Here is an 18,895-nt window from a genome sequence, read left to right on the forward strand (position 1 = left end):
TATCCAAAGAAGATAGCAAACTATCACAAGAATTTTATCACAAGTGAAAGCTAAGATGGGTTTAGACATTCTTGAAGCTTCACTGTAAATAAGTAAACAGGAAAACATTGTTATTCCACAAAACACCACTGCAGCCAGGTTAGTTTGGGCACCACTGATTAGCACAAATTAATTTTCACATTAACCTGCTTACAGCCATGAACACTGCACTAGGTACTAGGGGATTCAGTTAATTAGAGTAATAATACTTCTGTACTAATTACAGGGACACGCCAAAAAGGTTTCTGTAGCAATACTAACCCATTTGGTAGCATGTAGGCCACTGGCAGTAATGAGCTTCATTTGTCCTAATTGGTACACAGTAATTTTCTTTAAGGTCTCATTTCTGACACTTGCAGAGTTTTTCAAAAGGTTTTCATTTACAAAACCAACCCTGCTTGCCTGTTCAGCTGTGTTCCCCTTTTTTCACTATTTTTGTCAATTTTACTAGAGTGTTAGTTTTGAAATATTTCAGATTGGCATGTTGTTTTCTTGTATTTATTGTGATCTAGGTGGAATGGTCTTAAAAACTTCAGATGAGACTTTATGAAAAAATGCAGCTGCAGAAAGGAGAGTGGAGCACCAGAATAGGCTGTTTGGTGTGATTGAAGTGTCTCTACCTCTGGGGATCTTTAAGAACAAATTAGTCAGACATCTGTAAAAAGATATAATTGTGACTTACACCCCCTGAGACCTTTCTGCTCCCACGTGGCTCTGAGGCTGGCAACCTCTGTCTCCTTTTGAGTCTGAGAACTCAGGCTCATGTTCCAGTTGCAGGTTTCTGATGCCTGGCACCCATGCAAGCATGTGCTCTTTGTCCTTGGAAAAATGTTAGGCAGTGCAATTCAATGCGATTCTTCATCATTGCAGTCTAAGCTAAATCATCTCCATTCGTTTTGCAAAGTGCAGTCAGTTGCTCCAACACAGCCGACATTTAAGAACTTGATCACAAATCCCAGACCACAACGTGCTCCCAGATGATCTCACATAAGTCTCTCGTTTGATCGATCTCTTTCTTAGCAGAGTCTGTATAGGAAACTTAAGTCTTTCTTTGCGCAGCAAGAAATTTCTTAAGTGTTTTCAGGTTTTGACCATTCCTGTCCAAACTGCCTCTGAAAGCTACATGGATATGACATTTATCAGAGCTAAATGCTGTTTAATCACATAAGCGAAGGGATCATCTTGATCCACTTCTTTTTTCCTACCTGGATCATCCTTGACAGTCACAAGTAGTGAAGGAGAAAATCAGGGAACCTTGGAGAAAAGAGCCTACCAAGACTAAACCAAAGTATAATGTTAACAAAATATTACAAACTATCACCATTTTTGTCAACAACCTCTTCAGGAAAGGGAAAGCCAGACTGCAGATGTCAAATAAATCTTAGGGTAAAACCATAGACTGCAGTCATAAAAAACTGCAACTGTATTAAAAAATATTATTTTCCCACTGAAAATGGGTCTAAAAATTTGGCTTTCAAGGGAGCACCTGGTACTGCAGTCCAACTTCTGTCAGTAGCTGCAGGCTGGAAACTGTGGGAGAACCTGCACCAATAAATAGTATTTGACACAACCCATTTTTTTCTCTCTCCCTGTTTCTCTCTGCATTCTGTATATATACATATTTAAACATTATATATATATATATGAATTCAATTTTATATATATATATATATACACACATACATGGAATTGACTTCCTGTAAGGTAACATAAACCACTGATAAACCAGTAATTCCCACCAGGATAACAAAGCATGTTAGGATAACAAAGCATTCACTTACTGCGGCAAACAAACAGCTGGTCCTTGGGAAAAGCTGTTGAGGTTGTTGTTCTTATTCTAGGATGCTTGTCAGAATCATGAAAGAATATAAGAAACCTGGGTATCCAGCGGGAAGTTTTCAGCACTTCCATTTTCTACTAATCCAAAAGCCTTGTCTGTAACGTGGCTCACTAGCACAGCAGGGACACAGCATAAGTCTTCTACTTCCTGTAGGATTGACCCTGATCTTTCTCTTTTTTATCTAAATCCTTGTGTCTGGCACACCTGAGCTGAATAAAATCTCTGAAGGTATTGATTTGATGAAGACACTGTAGACATAAACCTTGAACAACTTGGTGGTTAGTAATATTCGCTGATATTTGGTACACATCGTCAAATTAACTTTGTATTTTCAGTTTTCACTGAACGGAAAGGCTGCAGTACAATAGAGTCACAGAATCATTCTGACCCTCTAGATCATTGAGGTCAACCATTAACCTAACACTGGCACTAAACCATGTCCCTAAGAACCTCATCTACACATCTTTCAAACCCCTCCAAGGATGGTGACTCCACCACTGCCCTGGGCAGCCTGTTCCAATGCCTGACAGCCCTTTCTGAGAAGATTTTTTTCCTAATATCCAATCTAAACCTCCCCTGGTGCAACTTGAGGCCATTTCCTCTTGTCCTATCACTTGTTACTTGGGAGAAGAGACCAACCCCCTCCATGCTACAACCTCCTTTCAGGCAGTTGTAGACAGTGATAAGGTCTCCCCTCAGCCTCCTTTTCTCCAAGCTGAACATCCCCAGGTCCTTCAGCCACACTCATCACACTTGTGCTCCAGACCCCTCACCAGCTTGGTTGCCCTACATTGTTTCTGTAGTACACAGGACCAGCAACAGATGGATAATAACTGGAAGACATTGCTGTGCTGAGGTCAGGCAGACCTGGTTACTCCACCACAGAATACTGGAGAATTGGCACAGGGAGTAGGAAAAGGCTCTCAAATACCTTTGTCTGGAAAATGACACCTATAGTGTCCATCAGGAAAGAAGAAAAAACGAATTCTGTGTTTTCAGCAGATCTGGAGGTGCATAAAACACAGCTTTAGAAACAAAACAGGGAGGTAAATCCGAAATGGAATTAGAAAAAAAATAGTATATTACAGTCTGGCAGATTTTCTTGATATCAGTCTTTGATAATACTTTTAATTTTTAGAAAGAGGAATATGACCGATGCAATATGTCTTATTTTTCAGGAATTCACTTGATATTGCATGATATAGGACATAGCTATCGTAACACTGTAATAAGGACAAAAAAGCTAGCTATAGGAGAGGCGAGCATACCAGAAAAGACTGAAACAAAGATCGGATTGTTTATTTAGTGAAATGGAGATTGGTAGGTGAAGTTGTGTTCTCTCTATAAACCTGTCTTGAGAATCAATATACAACGGGAAAGAGCAGTTTACACAGAGGAACTGTGTTGGTGCAAAAGCCAATAAGTAGTCTTCAGTTGCACTTAGAAGAATGATTCTAACCATTTGAGGACTGGATTCTGTGTGTGGAAACCGAAAATTGAACTAATTATAAGACAGTATTTGAGCAGTTGATGCACAGGATTTTAGGTTTTGATTTTCTGTAAAGGCGGGAATTGGATTTGATTAAGAAGGTCTTTTCCAGCTAAGTCTTTTATGTTGTAAAGATGGATTTCTGTGGTTCCATGAATGATGAGTTCAAGAGTATCAGCAGTAATTGCACGGCATTTGTTGGTATTACATTGATTTTTCAGGTATTATTGCAGTTTTACATGATCTGATGCTCAAGGTAATCAACATTTCAGAGCATCCAGACCATCAAATATAGCCCCTATGTCTAATTAGTGGCTAATTGCACAACATACGTGTTTGCAACCTATATATCTCATTGCACAGCATTCAAAATATTCCTTCTAATAAGCTAAGAGGCATGCAGGGAGCATGACTTATGTTGAAGTAATACATGTATTTATCTCGTTTAAATTCATTCAGACTTGTAATGTGCTCAACGATTCCCTATCACCTGTTTGTATTAGAAACAGTAATCCCCCTTAATCAGGAAGCTCTAGCAAACTGATCTAATTCTGCAGCTGCTCTCAGTATCGCCCCTTAGAAAAGCTCAATACACACGTGGGACTGTTTTTATCCATTTCATTCCTTTCTGCATACTTTGTTTGTTCAAGACATTTGTGATTTTTTTTTAAGTTTTTTCGATGGTAAAAATTTATGGGTTTGTTTCCAGTCTTTGCTCAGTTCTTTTTAATTCAATAGCGTGTCTCAGACAGCCTTAGGAGATGGCTGAAGATCTCCTTGTCTGGAAGAGCGGCACAGCTGCCTGTAGGAAAGTGAAGATAACAGGGGAAGGTAGTTTTCACCTGGCAGAGGTTGAAGTCAGGGAGTGGATCATTTATTATTGGTATTGTTCAGTGTTAGCAGATAGTATTAATCATAATAACGAAACAGTTTAACCCAATGAGGTATATCCATGTTTATTTTCATGACACTTTTGCCAAGATTCTGGTTGAATTACTGATGGTCCTTCTTATCTCTGTGCTTTTGCTAGTCTGTAAGGCCATCCTGTTATATGAATAATTACATCAGGTAGTATTGGTATTCTTGCTACTATTGAATTTTCTGCTTTAGCTTAAGCTTTTTAAATGATTTGTGGGTTATGGTTTGGTTTTGTTTTTCACTGTAGGCTACAGCTTTCATGCCAGTTTATGGAATTAATAAAATCATGTTAGCTTCCCCCCACTCTGCTTTCAGAGAGAAACTTTTTCCCCAGGTCTCTTTTAAGAAACCCTTTTTTCATCTGTTCCCACTCTGATTATATTAGAATTTCGTGGAGTATAAGTACAAAACTGGCATGTGATGTCTCAGCTGTGGAAGTTTTTGTGAAAATGTTCATAGAAGTTCGCTTGGGAGTTTTGAGCCTTGATTTAGCAGTGTCTCTTTTTTTTTTAATTTTATTTTTGTCTGAAAATCAGACAGGTCAGACTGATCTACATTTCCAGTTTCATTTCAAACAGATTCTTGCACAGTTCCTAAGCAGCTCGTGTGTCTCCTTAAGTTGTTATTGATTCTGGAGATAATGAAGTAGGATTATACCTTTTTTTTTTCTTTTCCCAATGTGGTTTAGTACAAACTGAATCCACTTGGCATCTTCTACACACAACAGCTCTGGAGGGGATAGAACCTGCCCCAGTCTGCCCCCAGCTCCTTATCTCCATATCCTGCCCTCTTCACTTTTGCAGGCAGTTTGGTGTCTGGCTGCTTTCCAGTCTACATCAATCAGCATAAATACACTAAGCAGGCTAAAGCAGTTCATTCTTATGGGAAAATAATAGGGAAAACTTACATGAGCCATATAGCTGGTAAGTTGGGCACTCAGGAGACTTTTGGAAGGGGGAAATTTATAAGCAGCTGGAGGCAGGCAGGAAGAATTTACCAGCAGAGTCTGAAAAAGAGGAGTATCTGCCCAGTGTAGATACAGAGTCAGTCAAGACCACAAATATGCCTTCCCTCTATTACCTCCCTAGGAAACTCTAGAAGTGGTCAGCTCTGCATTTTGTTTCCTCATGTCAATTCAGGTCTTTAAGAGCTAGAAGGAGGCTAAGCCAACATCATCATTAAAAAGATATGGCTAATCAGTGTAATATGCTCAACTCCCAACAAATAGAACTAATAGTGGTAAAAAGCAGAAGCAAGAAGACACAATGAAGCAAAAATAATAAGTAACTATCGCCCCAGGACAATGTTTTTGAATGGAGAATAGTGGAAAATTAATAAATGTCCGAAAATAAGACCTTCCACCATTAGCCTGAAGCGACAAAACAGCTGAATTAATTATCTTAGCTATTAATAGAAAGTAGGTTTTATTTCTTCGCTATGTCCCACATAAATATTTGTTGAAGAAAGAGGATTCCAATGCAGGGAAGCTTCTTTTATTATTTTTTTTCACCTTGACAGTCATTTTGTGCCTAAAACACCAGAGGTATCTTGAAACATTTCTACACTGTACAAAACAGCAACTCCTACAAAGCTATCAAGGTTAACGAGACATATGCTGCTGTGCTGGGCAAGCGTGGCTCTGCAAGCTGGATGCCTGGGGTGAAGTGATGCCCAACTTTTCCAAGATTTCACACTGTGCTGCCAAGGCAGACCATGTGTTGTGAGATGGTTGTTTCAGATCTGACTCCCTGTTCTTTATTTTCCTTGCCCCTCCTTGGGCATGTGTACACACAACATTGTCCGAGATGTTATGTCAGTGCGAGCCTCAGGGAATTTGAAAAGGTGCCACAAACAATCTCATTTAGTTCAGCAATGCATCAATTTAAAATAAGGCTGGGGGATGCATTTGTGAGAATTCAGTAAAATTCTGCGCAGGAAAAAGATTCCGAACTCTTGGGAGGAGTTGTTTTTAAAAGCTATTGAGTTTCTTGCAGTTTTCCTCAATGGTTGGAAGAAGCTTCAAGAAATTCCCAGCTGAGAAAGTACAGGCTGACACTTCATAAGCCAATGATAGGCTTTAAGGGAACAGGTAAAATAACACCTCAGTGGGATACAAAGTCCTTGTTGCTCACTAATAGCTTGACTTATTTCAGTACATCTCTTTCATTATGGGGCATGAAGTCTCTGAAACTAAAGCTTCCAGAGACCAATTTGGATTGGAATTATACTCCCTTTCACTAAGAATAGAGCACGATATTAGTCTCCTGAACATAACGTGGGAGGAAGATATCTTTTCAGGTGTATTTATATTCACAACTAACACAATATGAGGACTGTATCTAATGATGCAACAGATGGAAGAAGCATTATCTTCAATAATAAAGCAAAGGAAAATACAGTTAGTGGTGATGTTTAGGCAATGAAGCCAGCTACAGAACAAATATACAGGGTGAATTTTTAATTAGAAGACAAGCTCAAGTGTAAATACCTCTATATATTGGTAAAGGAAGACAACCAACCGATATCAAAGCACAAAGACATTAATGGCACTCCTGTGATGAAGTTTTAAAGGCCAAAGCAATGGGTAAAATCAGTAAATACACCTGTGTCATTATTTTTGAAAAGGTTTCTGAAAAGGTGTTTTGAAAATATTCCGATAAAAACAAGTAGATATATTCAAACTAATAAAAAGTAATAAAATGTAAATTTATCTTCCATTCTCAAGTATTGAAATCTGTGTTTTTCATTTCCTTTGAGTGATCTCATGGGAGTTATATGACTGACAAGAAATAGCAGCAGAAGGTGTTCTGTTGCTCAGCACATCACGAATGGAGCGAGGCCTTTTGAGCAATGTTTTATCCAACAAAAAATGCACACTATTGCACTGCCTATGGATGGCATCAGAATTGTGTGCATTTTTTTCCTCTCAAGTGACAAATTTAGCTGATGTTAAAGCTAACTGAACTTTTGGACTTATTAAAAGCATAGCATTTGCCGTACAATATGAGATCCAAAGTCAGTTTTGTCCAGAATCATGTCTCTGGCAGTGTCCAACCCCAGATATGCCAGAGGAAGATTTAAGAATTAAAGGTACAATGAACTGTACCTAACCATATTATGGATGTTGGTTTGTTTCTTCAGAAATTACTACAGACCACAATGATTTTTCACCCTCATTAATCTGCTGTGTAATTACCTGCAACCTCAGATGGGTATAGGCTTGAACCCCTAGTCATCTGAAAACAGCAGTCAGGGTTCTTTTAGCAAAACTTGACTCAAAATAAATATTAAACAAAAAAAATGTAAACAGAAGACATAAAAACTAATAGCAGTTCATGTCTTTTTGTACACTCACTTTTTGTTTGTATTATGGTAGTTTCAAAGTCTTTACAGAGCTGTGGGATGGTGGGCACCTGGCAGACATATCCAAAGACATAGTGTAAATCTAACACCTAAATCTCTGCCTTAGGTTCCATTGTATGATGGAACTTACTTTTTGTGACTCACCCACGTTCACACTGTAAATCTCTGGAAAAACAAGAATCAGATCCAGTTCTCTGAAGGCTTGAAGCTGGTCTGCTAACCTTCCTTTACCCCCATGTGTAAAAGAGTGTTGACTAGACAGCACTGTGGGCAAAGGGCAGAAAGGGAAGACAAGGGAAGAAGTGTAGGACGAAACAGGTTCTATTATTTTAAATCTTAAACCATTCAGCCAAGACATCTTCTAAAAGGTGGCCGAGGGAGAAAAAAATAAAATACACAAATAGCATAAATAATGTTACCATAATAATAGTATCATGCACATTTCTATCTCAGATGTCCGAGGTAATAACATCATAACTTGCTGTAGTGGCATAAATTTGTTTTTCCATAAACAGAAGAAAATCTCAGAAGGTTTAAGCTGGCCTGGATCCACTGAAATTATGCCAAATTGATACTGATGGAGAAGCTGGTCTGGCAGCTATTCCTTTGTTATAGTGTCTAGAGTTATTCAACAAACCCTTTTTGAAGTGAGAAACTTCTGCCTCTTGCTACTGCCTTCCTAGGCTTTTGTTTCATTTTGTTCTTAAGCACTGTAGTCTGTTAAAATTGCACAGTTCAAGTTTTACTTCCCTTTCACCCCCTGACAGAGTCCAAGAGATATATATTGCCTTTTCCAACCTCTCGCTTGTGTTATAGCCATCATTGCTTCACCATTTGCTGAAGTGGGTTAGAGATACGTTATTTCAGAAGCACAAAAGCAGCAATTAGGGAATCTGTTATCATCTACAAGCCAATATCGATGATCCTGAATTACACAGGAAAGCAAATTTTGATACCTGCTGACAGAAAGAATTGCTATCTCTCTAAAGGTGCCAGCACTAAAAGCATTCAAACCAATAAAGACTTGGATTGTGATGCTGAACTATTATTTTCCGTATGGTATAATACGTCAACATTTCCGTTACTTAACGATGCTTTACTTGTAGGATAAGGGCTTTTATGTTTTTATGTTCTCTAAATTCAATCAAAGTTACAGTATTTATTATAAACTTAAAAGTGAAAAATAACAGTAATGTAGCTTTGTAAAATTCTGCAACTCTTTCTTGTAGAAAAGCTGCAGCATATTTATTAATTTATTATGTTTATTCTTTATATTACCAAAAATAGCATCAAGCCATCAATTATAAAATCTGTTTGTTCTTTTTAGATCAAGAAAATATTTGACCTTTTCACTATGATTTTCTAAAAAATTCTTGATGTTCGATTTCTTGCATTCGTTTTCAGTCTCCAGAATGCTTCTAAGACTTCCAAGTTCAACTATCATAGACTTTTAGGCCATTTCTGAAGTCACCTGGAGAATTTGAAGCTAAAATTTCAATACACTGCTTATTTTAATTGAAAAAGTCCTTGTTCCATGTATATTACTTGAGTTACAGCAACACTCATCCCAGCTGTCCTTAGTGACTGTGAATCCAGCATGGATCTCACAAACTCATGATTTTTAACTTCACAGCGTGTGAAGAGTCTTAAGCGTTGAGTAATTGGACTCACAGCAGCTCAATACTGAGTCATCATGGGCCACCAAAGCAAGTCAATAGGAACTCAAAAGGGGCCGGAGGGGTGTTAAAACAACTCCTCCCCACAGTGTAGCGACCCACCTGCAGAGCTGTAGAAGGGGTGGCAGGATTTCGGGTATCTAAATCACTTCAGCCTTAAAAATATTGGTGCCTGCAAGATTGTGTAGATCATAGTTTTGATCTTGGCCAGGTAAAATGGAAGTTTCAGTTTAAGAGCATTCTGTTAGGGTTTGGGTTGGTTTTTTTTGTGTGTCTGGCCATTTACCTTGCTTCGATTTCTCAGTATATGAACTAAGGAGAAGGTTCAAGGTGTTTGAAGATTATTCCCAAAGGTCTATGCAATACTTTCAACATATGCAAGTGCTTTGCAAAGGTAAACGATTACATTGATATCCAAAGGTTAGAATATGTGTGAGTCCCAGGTAAAGTGCTTGGCAAGATGTTAGAATGAGGTAGAAAGAAAAACACCAGTTCCCTGTTTGCATATTCAAGCTGTATTCAATCCTGTGTGAAGCAGATAAACATCAGTTGTTTATCAGCAGATGTTTATCAGTTTATCAGTTGTTTATCAGCAGATAAACATCAGTGCATAAATGCATTCAGTTTTGGCCTCAGTTGGGCTTGGGGACAACTCCCACTGTAGCAATTCAAGCTGACTCTTCTCTCTCTCCTGACTGCCCAGAGTGTTGAGCAGAGCCAACTTTAGAAAACAGACCCTTGGAAAAAAGGGTACTTGCTTGGGGCAGCATGCAGAGCCCAATATGCCAATGCCAGAACCCTGAAAGATGGTCCTGCAGTCCCTGTAGATCGGCCATTCCTCAGAGTAGCCATCTCCTATCCCACATCCAACAGCATAAGCTCCACCTCTGCAGGGTTAGCGAGTTGTATCTGTAAACTTGGGACAGCTAAATCCAGGCCTACCTACACTGCCATGAGCCTTGACCCAGGTCTAAAGCCAAGTATGAACAGACACTTTCCTCCATCACATCTGTCCAGTTTCTTACACCAACTTTTCCAGAGCACAGGCCAGCACCATCCATTATACCATCTGGCCTGACCCCAGTAACATTATAGGTTACAGTTTGCTCACCCGTTTGCCCTTTTTATTCTAATGAATTACTTTATCATTTTCCTAAGCTACCAATTTAGTTTGTTGGATCACTAGTGAACCAGGCAAGGGGTAGGACCTTTGCAGATGGATTTTGGTAAGTCAAATTTGGGAAATTTTGCTAATGATGCACTTCAGCAGCAACAGTTCTTTGTTCTACGTTTCTTTAAAGGGCATGAAACTAATGAATCAGCTTTAACTGGATTTCTTGTCAGCATGTTACAACCTCAGTGTCCTTTTAATTGTGTAGGAGTCTTGAAAGTGTGTTATTTGAAGGAATTTTTGAAGGAAGGATGAAGTGTTTTTCTGGACTTCAGCTCTGCCACTTACTTGCACCTAGCAAATGCAAAGCTTTTAGGAAATGGTTTCTCTGGAATGACCCCATATATAAAAAAGCGTTAAGAAAAAGGGATTTTTTCCCAGTGGGCAGGACTAATGTAGCGGTTCTGATGGCAGAAATGGAGCGCCACTCTTTCTGTTCACATCTCAGATGTAGCCATTGCTGTAGCATCTAGGCATCAGTAGAATTAGAAGGACTGAGACTGAAGAAGCTGATCTGAGCTGGGTTCAATACTACCTGCATTAAGGGTCTTGCATTTTTTGGTCCAGGCATTTGTCAGGAAGAAAGGACAGGTGTACCTTTCACTATTTTTTGTTGCGTAAATATGGAAAAGGTAGTGTGCAAAAATATAGCCCCATAAATGTGGTTATTTTAAAATTATCTATGTATTTCAATGCTAATGAAAAAACATCTGAAGAGCACAAAGTAACAGAACTGCCGTTACTATTTCAGTATTTTTTAATATCAAGCAGGGAGCAAGAGCTTGAACCCCGAGCTTCCATCACAGACGTATTAGACTTTTTTAAGATGTGTTGAGGATTCAAAATGTTTTCTAGAAAGAGAGAGATTTTTTAAATTCAGAATAAATTTACAGTCAGTTAAAATCAGTTAAATTACAAGTGTGCTCTGAAGTCAGAACACAAGCAACGATACAATCATCTGACCAAGCTGTAGTCATTAGAGTATCTCATGAGCTGGTGTTCAAGTTGCAAATAGCTGGATGTTGTGCTAGAGAGAGTCAGATTTTCAATCCTCTCTTCTCACTCTCCAGATTGGTGTCTAAATCTGGGAGTTACTCCCACACCTCACATACAGACTCTGCCTGGGATATGGTTGCTTATTAAAGGGAAAGCTGCCATTACAGCTGCTCTGATGTAAATCATTCATACCTTGAGCCTTGCCCAGATGTAAAACATCAAAGAAGCTGAATTACACTGTATGTTTACTGTCTCCTTCAGTGTATCCACCACACATGAAAGACACCTAGTGACAACCCTTAAAATTGTAGTAGTCAGCCTGTCTGCAGAGGACTGACACTGTATCAGGAAGAGAAATGCAAGTTTTTTGTTTTTATGATCACCCTTCCTATTTGCCAAGAAGAAATGTTAAATTTGTCATGATGAAATATAAGTTAAACAAAGCCTTGCTCGAAAGATGATTATTTACTAAATAAATTCTAGAGCGGGGGAACAGAACAAATATGACTCACATAGACCAAACTTAAATCCTACACGGGGATAAACACTTCAAAACTAAACTCTACTGTAAAAAACAGTACAAGTTTGTAGGATAGTTATTTCCTCTGAGGATCTGAGCTATTAAATCACTGAGAAGCTTAAAGATGTACCCTAGGTGAAAGAAATTAGCAAGAAACAAGCTCCAGAATAAATCTGAAATACAGTCTGTATGTAGGAGTGTCTCTCCTCCTGACATACAGAATTTCAGCTGCAGTCAGTGAAGTCATAGGTGTGTGGGAAGACTGAAAAGTCTTATACCACAGCAGTGGTTCCCAGCTGACTGGCAAAGTGACCACTGTCTCTTAACTCAGTAGGTAATGCCAAAGAAACTCAATGAAAAGGGAGTTAAAATACATCAAGTAAGAAGAAGAAGAAGATGAAGAAAAAGAAGCAAGGGGGGGGAGAAAAAAAAAGCCCAAATCAAACCACTCTGCTAAGCCAGCTTGAAGGTAGCTGCTATCTATGCAAAATGTGGGATCTTGGAAAGGTCAGATGTTATTATCCAATGAAAAGTTAAAGGGCACTGAATAAAATGAATTAGTTGTTGTTGCAAAGCATCTAGACATTCTGGGAAACAAGCCAGCGTGAATGGCAAATGGTCAAACAAAAATAACGCTGAAATTTCTGCTAGGAGAAAATGAGAATATTGCTGTCTTACAGCATTTTCACATGGCTCAAACAGCAACAAACAGGGAGCAGACCAATAGGTTATCAATGCACAGTAAACATTTATTTGTGTAAACTGAGAAGTGGTGTGACCTGGTGGATGTACCTCCACCCTCTAACAAAGGAAACCTTGTCTGCTCATTTCACTTCTGCCTCAGACTTGATATGGGGAAATGTAGACCCTCCTTTGGAAGCAGGCAGTGAAATAAAACACAGAGGTGCAGGGAACAACTTTTCTTTGCTGGCGTCAGTCTGCAACATCTTACTCTTCAAAGTGTCGCTGACTCACTGAAACGGATTTTATACACCCCCTCAAGTTAGTCTTCTAGTTCGTGTAGGTAGATTTCCTGGGGTTAGGTTGAATTATGACTCTCTGTGTTGCTGGTTGTTGGTTTCAAGGAATTAGAGCTTGTCTCCAAAACTTCAGCTTTTCCTCTGACAAACCAAAACTCAGCCCATTAGGTCACACAACGCGCAAGGAGAATGTGCCAGCGGGAGGGACCGTTGACCAGGCTGTGCAAGGGATGTGTCCTTTCAGAGAAAAGCCTCATCAAATGAAACAGTCTAGCTGAATTCTTACCCCAATGCTGGTCCCATGTTGCTGATCAGCATGTCACCACATTTTACAAAGCCTCCAGCTATAGCAGAGAACAAGGTGTGGGAGGTGGTTTTATACCATTTTTGTGCAACTAAACAAGTCTGGAGTTCCTAGGATCACCCAGCCCAAGACCCAGCTATGACTCCACCTACTTCAAAGAAACAGAGCCCCGTCCCCAGCCGGCTGGTCAAATAAGGTGGCTTATTGCTCATACAACAATTTCACAGCTGCTTCAGGGATAATTAGACTTTGGCGTATCTCCTTTAGGATGAGAGAAAATGGCCTCGAGTTCTACCAGTGAAGGTTCAAATTGGATATTAGGAAAAATTTCTTCACAGAAAGGGTTGTCAGGCATTGGAACAGGCTGCCCAGGGAAGCGGTTGAGTCACCATCCCTGGCGGTGTTTAAAAGACATATATATTAGGTTCTTAGGGACATGGATTAGTGCTAGAGTTAGCTCTTCCAACCAGAATGATTCTATGATTCCTGCAGTTTGATGGGATTTTACACTAAATGATTAACTCATTAGTATAATAACTTCAGTCCATCATCCCACTGCCTCTAACAAGGGAAAGATGAATGATATAGTAGAAAACTGCTTTCAAAATCCTTTTTGCAAATTGTAAGATATTTAGTAACACACCTTAAACCTCCTTCCCTTTCCTGAAACTGCAGAAGAGAAGGTCTAGCTATCTGACTTTTCACACAGTCAGTGCTAAAATGTTCAGGTACCACAATAAAGAGGTCATTAATTTACCTAAGCTAATATATTAGAATCATGGAATGTCCTGACTTGGAAGGACCCACAAGGATCATTGAGTCCAACTCCTGTCCCTGCACAGGACAACCCCACAGTTCACACCGTGTGTCTGAGGACGTTGTCCAGTCTCTTCTTGAACACTGTCAGGCTTGGGGCCGTGACACCTCCCTGGGGAGCCTGTTCAGTGTCCAGCACCCTCTGGGGGAAGAACCTTTTCCTCATGTCCAACCTAAACCTCCCCTGGCACATCTTCCTGCCATTCCCTCGGGTTCTGTCACTGGTCACCAGAGAGAAGAGCTCAGCCCTGCCCCTCCTCCTCCCCTTGTGAGGAAGCTGTAGCCGGCATGAGCTCTCCCCTCAGTCTCCTCCAGGCTGAACAAACCAAGTGACTTTAGCTGCTCCTCATACGGCTTCCTCTCCAAACCCTTCACCAACCTCGTAGCCTCTTCTGAACACCCTCCAGTAGCTTTATATCCTTTGTATCCTGTGTTGCCCAGCCCTGCACACAGTGATCCAGGTGAGGCCGCTCCAGTGCAGAGCAGAGTTGGACAATCCCCTCCCTGCCTGGCTGGCCATGCTGTGCTGGATGCACCAGGACACGGGTCCCTCTTGGCTGCCAGGGACACTGTTGGCTCATGTTCAACTTGCCATTGATCAAAACCCCCAGATCTCTCTCTGCAGAGCTCCTTTTGAGGAGCTCTGTCCCCCAGTCTGTGTGTACAGCCAGGATTGATGTGTCCCAGGTACAAAATCTGGCACTTGCCCTTAAACTTCATGTGTTTGGTGATTATTGGTATATCAATTATTATTATTTATATATTAATGAAAGGTTCTATTAGACCTCAGTTTTCAGGACATGCCTTACACTCATTAATTCAATATTAATTTACATTTGGCAGCCTTAAAGATTATATAGGTCAAGAAAACTAAAATATCTTTATTTTCTGTTTTTTTATCTCCTTAGAGTACGCTCGGTTTGAGGCAAAAATCCATGACCTGCGTGAGCAGATGATGAATCACAGCATGAGTTCTGGGTCTGGATCCCTGAGGACTAATCAGAAGAGGTCACTGTATGTCAGGTAAGCAGGGAGAACTTTCTCCTGGGAATATGTCAGCAATATGTCAGCAGCTACCTTGTCTATGCCTGATTTGTGTGTTGTGAGTTCAGCAAGGTGGGAAAGAAGTTTGAGAAACTGCTTCGATTTGAACTGAGGAATGCATCATTCTTATAGCACAGCACCATTAATGTGAAAATTGGATAATGCCCTATTCCTTAATCTGATCATTTCAAACCGTTGTCAAAGACCATTATACTTTTATAGTGATTTGGTTTTGTGATGTGAAGATTTCTCACTGGTTATCAGCTCTTTTGGTGTCTGAAATGGATATCATGATGTAGTGACGCATTGCATTTTTGTGCAAGGTCTTGCCCAGACATGGAATGACTGATCTCATAAAGTGAGCCTTTTCCCCAAGACTTTGTTCTTACAAAACAACGACTATTATGTGCTATTCTAAATGCATGAAAATCTGCTGCTCTCCCCGTACATATGTTTACCCTGCTATCAGTCTACGCTACAAAGAATTTACCATCCACCTAGCAAGATCAAATATGCAGATGAGATGCTAAACAAGCTGATGTACATAGCTTAAATGGGGTAGTGAATAAGATAGTAACTTGCCAGCTGTGAGCCAGGCAATAGCAGTGGTTATAGTTCTGCTTTGACTGTACAATGTCTATTGCCATAGTCATTGCTGGCAGAAAGACTGGGTATTGCCCAGTTGCCTCTAGCAAAGTTCTTGCTGTCACTCACTCCCTTTGGGATTCCATGCCAAATATTTCAATAATCTTAATTATGCTTCTCTAGGCTTTTCATTTTCATTTTTTGTCCCCCATGCTCAGCGTATAATTTGAAATTCTTGACAATCATGAAGTAGAGGGAAGCAATTTGTCAGCCTCCAGGCAGTGATAATTATTCATGGGGGAGCTAATTCAGGTGATAACACTGCAGAGATCCAATTAAGGCTAAATTCTACATTTTGTCATTACGCCCTCAGCATGAAGGGGTAAGGCAGGAGAAAGGAAGGAAGGAAAAACTTAAATGTTAGCATGGATGGTCTTATTCTAGTGGGCAGCGACCATAAGAAGCACTAATTGGTACTGCTGCCAGAAAGAGCCAGGACTGAAAGGGTATGGATCACTGTTACCAGTGACCTTGTTATTGGGCAAGGTCAGATTGGAAATGTCATGGCTGCTGATGAATCTCTAACCTTCTCTGACCTCCACGGCTCTGTGTTTACTTCTGGGCCTATTCTACCTACAGTAGTTTTTTTCCAGACCAAACACAGAGCGACTTTATTGTCAAAAGCTTGGATCAGCTCCCTGAATTTGCATTTTGTGAAAAGCTGCAACCACTGAACACGTAGAGACAGACCCAAGTTTTGCCAGGAACCCAAAATGTGGGGAACAATGGTGCAAGAAGTCCAAGTCAGCAACCACAATTCAGTTCAGGTGTGTGCACCAAGGTCTAACAAAGGGTCCAGAACAGCTTACTGGTTTGAGCTGCAGCAAAACTCAATTACCCCAGTGTCAGCATCAACCTGGTAAGCCCCGCTGAGAAGTGAGGTTTATTCTCTCGCACACTGAGCCAAGCTGATAAATCTGTGCTGCATCTGGACCAGCCTTGTTCTTCCATACGGTATCGCTCTGTGTGTGCCGATGAGCCTGGTTTTCTGCTGGTTCATGAATTCTGGATGTGGTGTGTCTCACTAAGCTGACATGCCCTGGTGCTTCACTGCAGTAATCTTTGATGTCTCAGCTGCATATCTAAATATCACTTCCCAAACCACAAATGCAAAAACTGTTCTTTTATTCTAGCGTTGTTCCAAAAAATGCCCCAAACCTCTCAAGCAGAGAAACCTCAAAAGCCTCGGTCACTTTTATTAGCATAAGCTTTTTGCAGTCAAACCCACACAACTGGCTGTGTCTAACCCTCAGAAGTCTGTTTGAGAGGCTCTGCATTTTACATATTATTATAATGTGTTTGTGGTACAGTAGAGCCTGCAGCTTTGTGCTAGGCACTGTTACTTCAAATCATATTCACTAATTACAAAGGTAGGTTATGTTTACATTAGGCACTAAGGAAAAAATAAATGTGGGTTCAGAAATGTGCTTGTTTTCACAGACTGAAATTTTCACTTTATGGATAAACTCTTTACAGCCATGGACTCGTGTAAAATGTCTGGGATTTAGTTGTTCGGTTTTTTTCTTACAACCCAGGACGTTTCTGTTTCAATGGATTATTTTGGTCAGCATGTGCAAGAGAATCAGAGGCAAATTACCATATGTTGCAAATCTGTAGCTGTATTGCCAAGTTTATGATTCAAGTTTGCTGTTTTCCTTTCTTTGGGATGTAGTGATTTTGCTGTTCTTCACTGAATACAAGCATAGCTAATTTGTAGCCAGAAAGCTTAATCAAAGTAAATAACTGTGTTCTAGCCAGTGCAAGGAAATCAAAATAAGGTCCACCTAGGTCACAAGAACAGAATATAAGTGTCATTTTCTGCTCATAGAAATGCCAACAGAAAAGAAGGTGAAAAAAGCAAAGCTCTATAAGCAGATTTTCCGGTGGATGTGGGATTCATTTGACCCAGAGTTTTCTTTACCTTGCAGTCTCTGATTTTCCCATCCAGCCCTTACTAAAATAGCATAGCATTTTCAATTGAGATATATAAAAGAAGTTTTATTGAATGAAGTGAGGTAAAATATAATATGGGAATAATGTGTTAAATGTAGGACTAAAAGTAGTTGGCTGAAAGCAATCAAAACACACACCTAAGCAGTGTATATGCCACAGGAAAGCGGTCAAAAATCAGTTTTTCAGAAGAAATTATGTAGCTCTTTGATGTCATCTTTTATCTGTGCATAAAGTGATGTTTCATCTTTTCATTATTTTTTTTCTTTATCCCAGTGTGTCTTTAGACCTTTCAATTAATAGTCCTCAGGAATTTCCTGATTATTTTTTTTCTTCAGTATTACCTGTTCCTTTTGTTTTATGGACCCTATATCTCTGTTTGGGATGTTATCTCTGTTTGGTCTAGACAATAGAGTAGTGAGGTGGGTTGCAAACTGGCTTAAGGAGAAAAGCCAGAGAGTGGTAGTCAATGGTGCGGAGTCTAGTTGGAGGCCAGTATCTAGTGGAGTGCCTCAGGGGTCAGTGCTGCGGCCAATATTATTCAATATATTCATTAACGATTTGGACGAGGGAATAGAGTGTACTATCAGCAAGTTTGCTGATGACACTAAGCTGGGAGGAGTGGCTGACATGCCAGAAGGCTGTGCTGCCATCCAGCGGGACCTGGACAGGCTAGAGAGTTGGGCGGGGAATAACCTGAGTCCTGCATCTGGGCAGGAACAACCCCAGGTTCCAGTATAGGTTGGGAAATTACATATTAGAGAGCAGTGATAGGGGAAAGGGACCTGGGGGTCCTGGTGGACAACAGGATGACCGTGAGCCAGCACTGGGCCCTTGTGGCCAGGAAGGCCAATGGCATCCTGGGGTGTCTTAGAAGGGGAGTGGTTAGTAGATCGAGAGAGGTTCTCCTGCCCCTCTACTCTGCCCCGGTGAGACCACATCTGGAATATTGTGTCCAGTTCTGGGCCCCTCAGTTCCAGAAGGACAGGGAACTGCTGGAGAGGGTCCAGCGCAGGGCAACAAAGATGCTGAAGGGAGTGGAGCATCTCCCTTATGAGGAAAGGCTGAGGGAGCTGGGGCTCTTTAGTTTGGAGAAGAGGAGACTGAGGGGTGACCTTATTAATGTTTATAAATATATAAAGGG

At 40.3% G+C, this 18,895-nt stretch overlaps 1 protein-coding gene across 36 annotated transcripts in view; it reads left to right on the forward strand.

Annotated features, from left to right (window-relative positions):
* DLG2 (discs large MAGUK scaffold protein 2) overlaps window positions 1-18,895 on the forward strand; it is a 1,055,145-nt gene that overhangs the window by 942,887 nt on the left and 93,363 nt on the right. For all 36 annotated transcript variants that reach the window (XM_065049757.1, XM_065049758.1, XM_065049759.1 and 33 more), the window contains one exon: window positions 15,021-15,135. In XM_065049757.1, the coding sequence (XP_064905829.1) occupies window positions 15,021-15,135 (115 nt within the window). The remainder of the gene's footprint in view (window positions 1-15,020; window positions 15,136-18,895) is intronic.

This window comes from Columba livia, chromosome 1, assembly GCF_036013475.1.
Source record: "Columba livia isolate bColLiv1 breed racing homer chromosome 1, bColLiv1.pat.W.v2, whole genome shotgun sequence".
NCBI lineage: Eukaryota > Metazoa > Chordata > Aves > Columbiformes > Columbidae > Columba > Columba livia.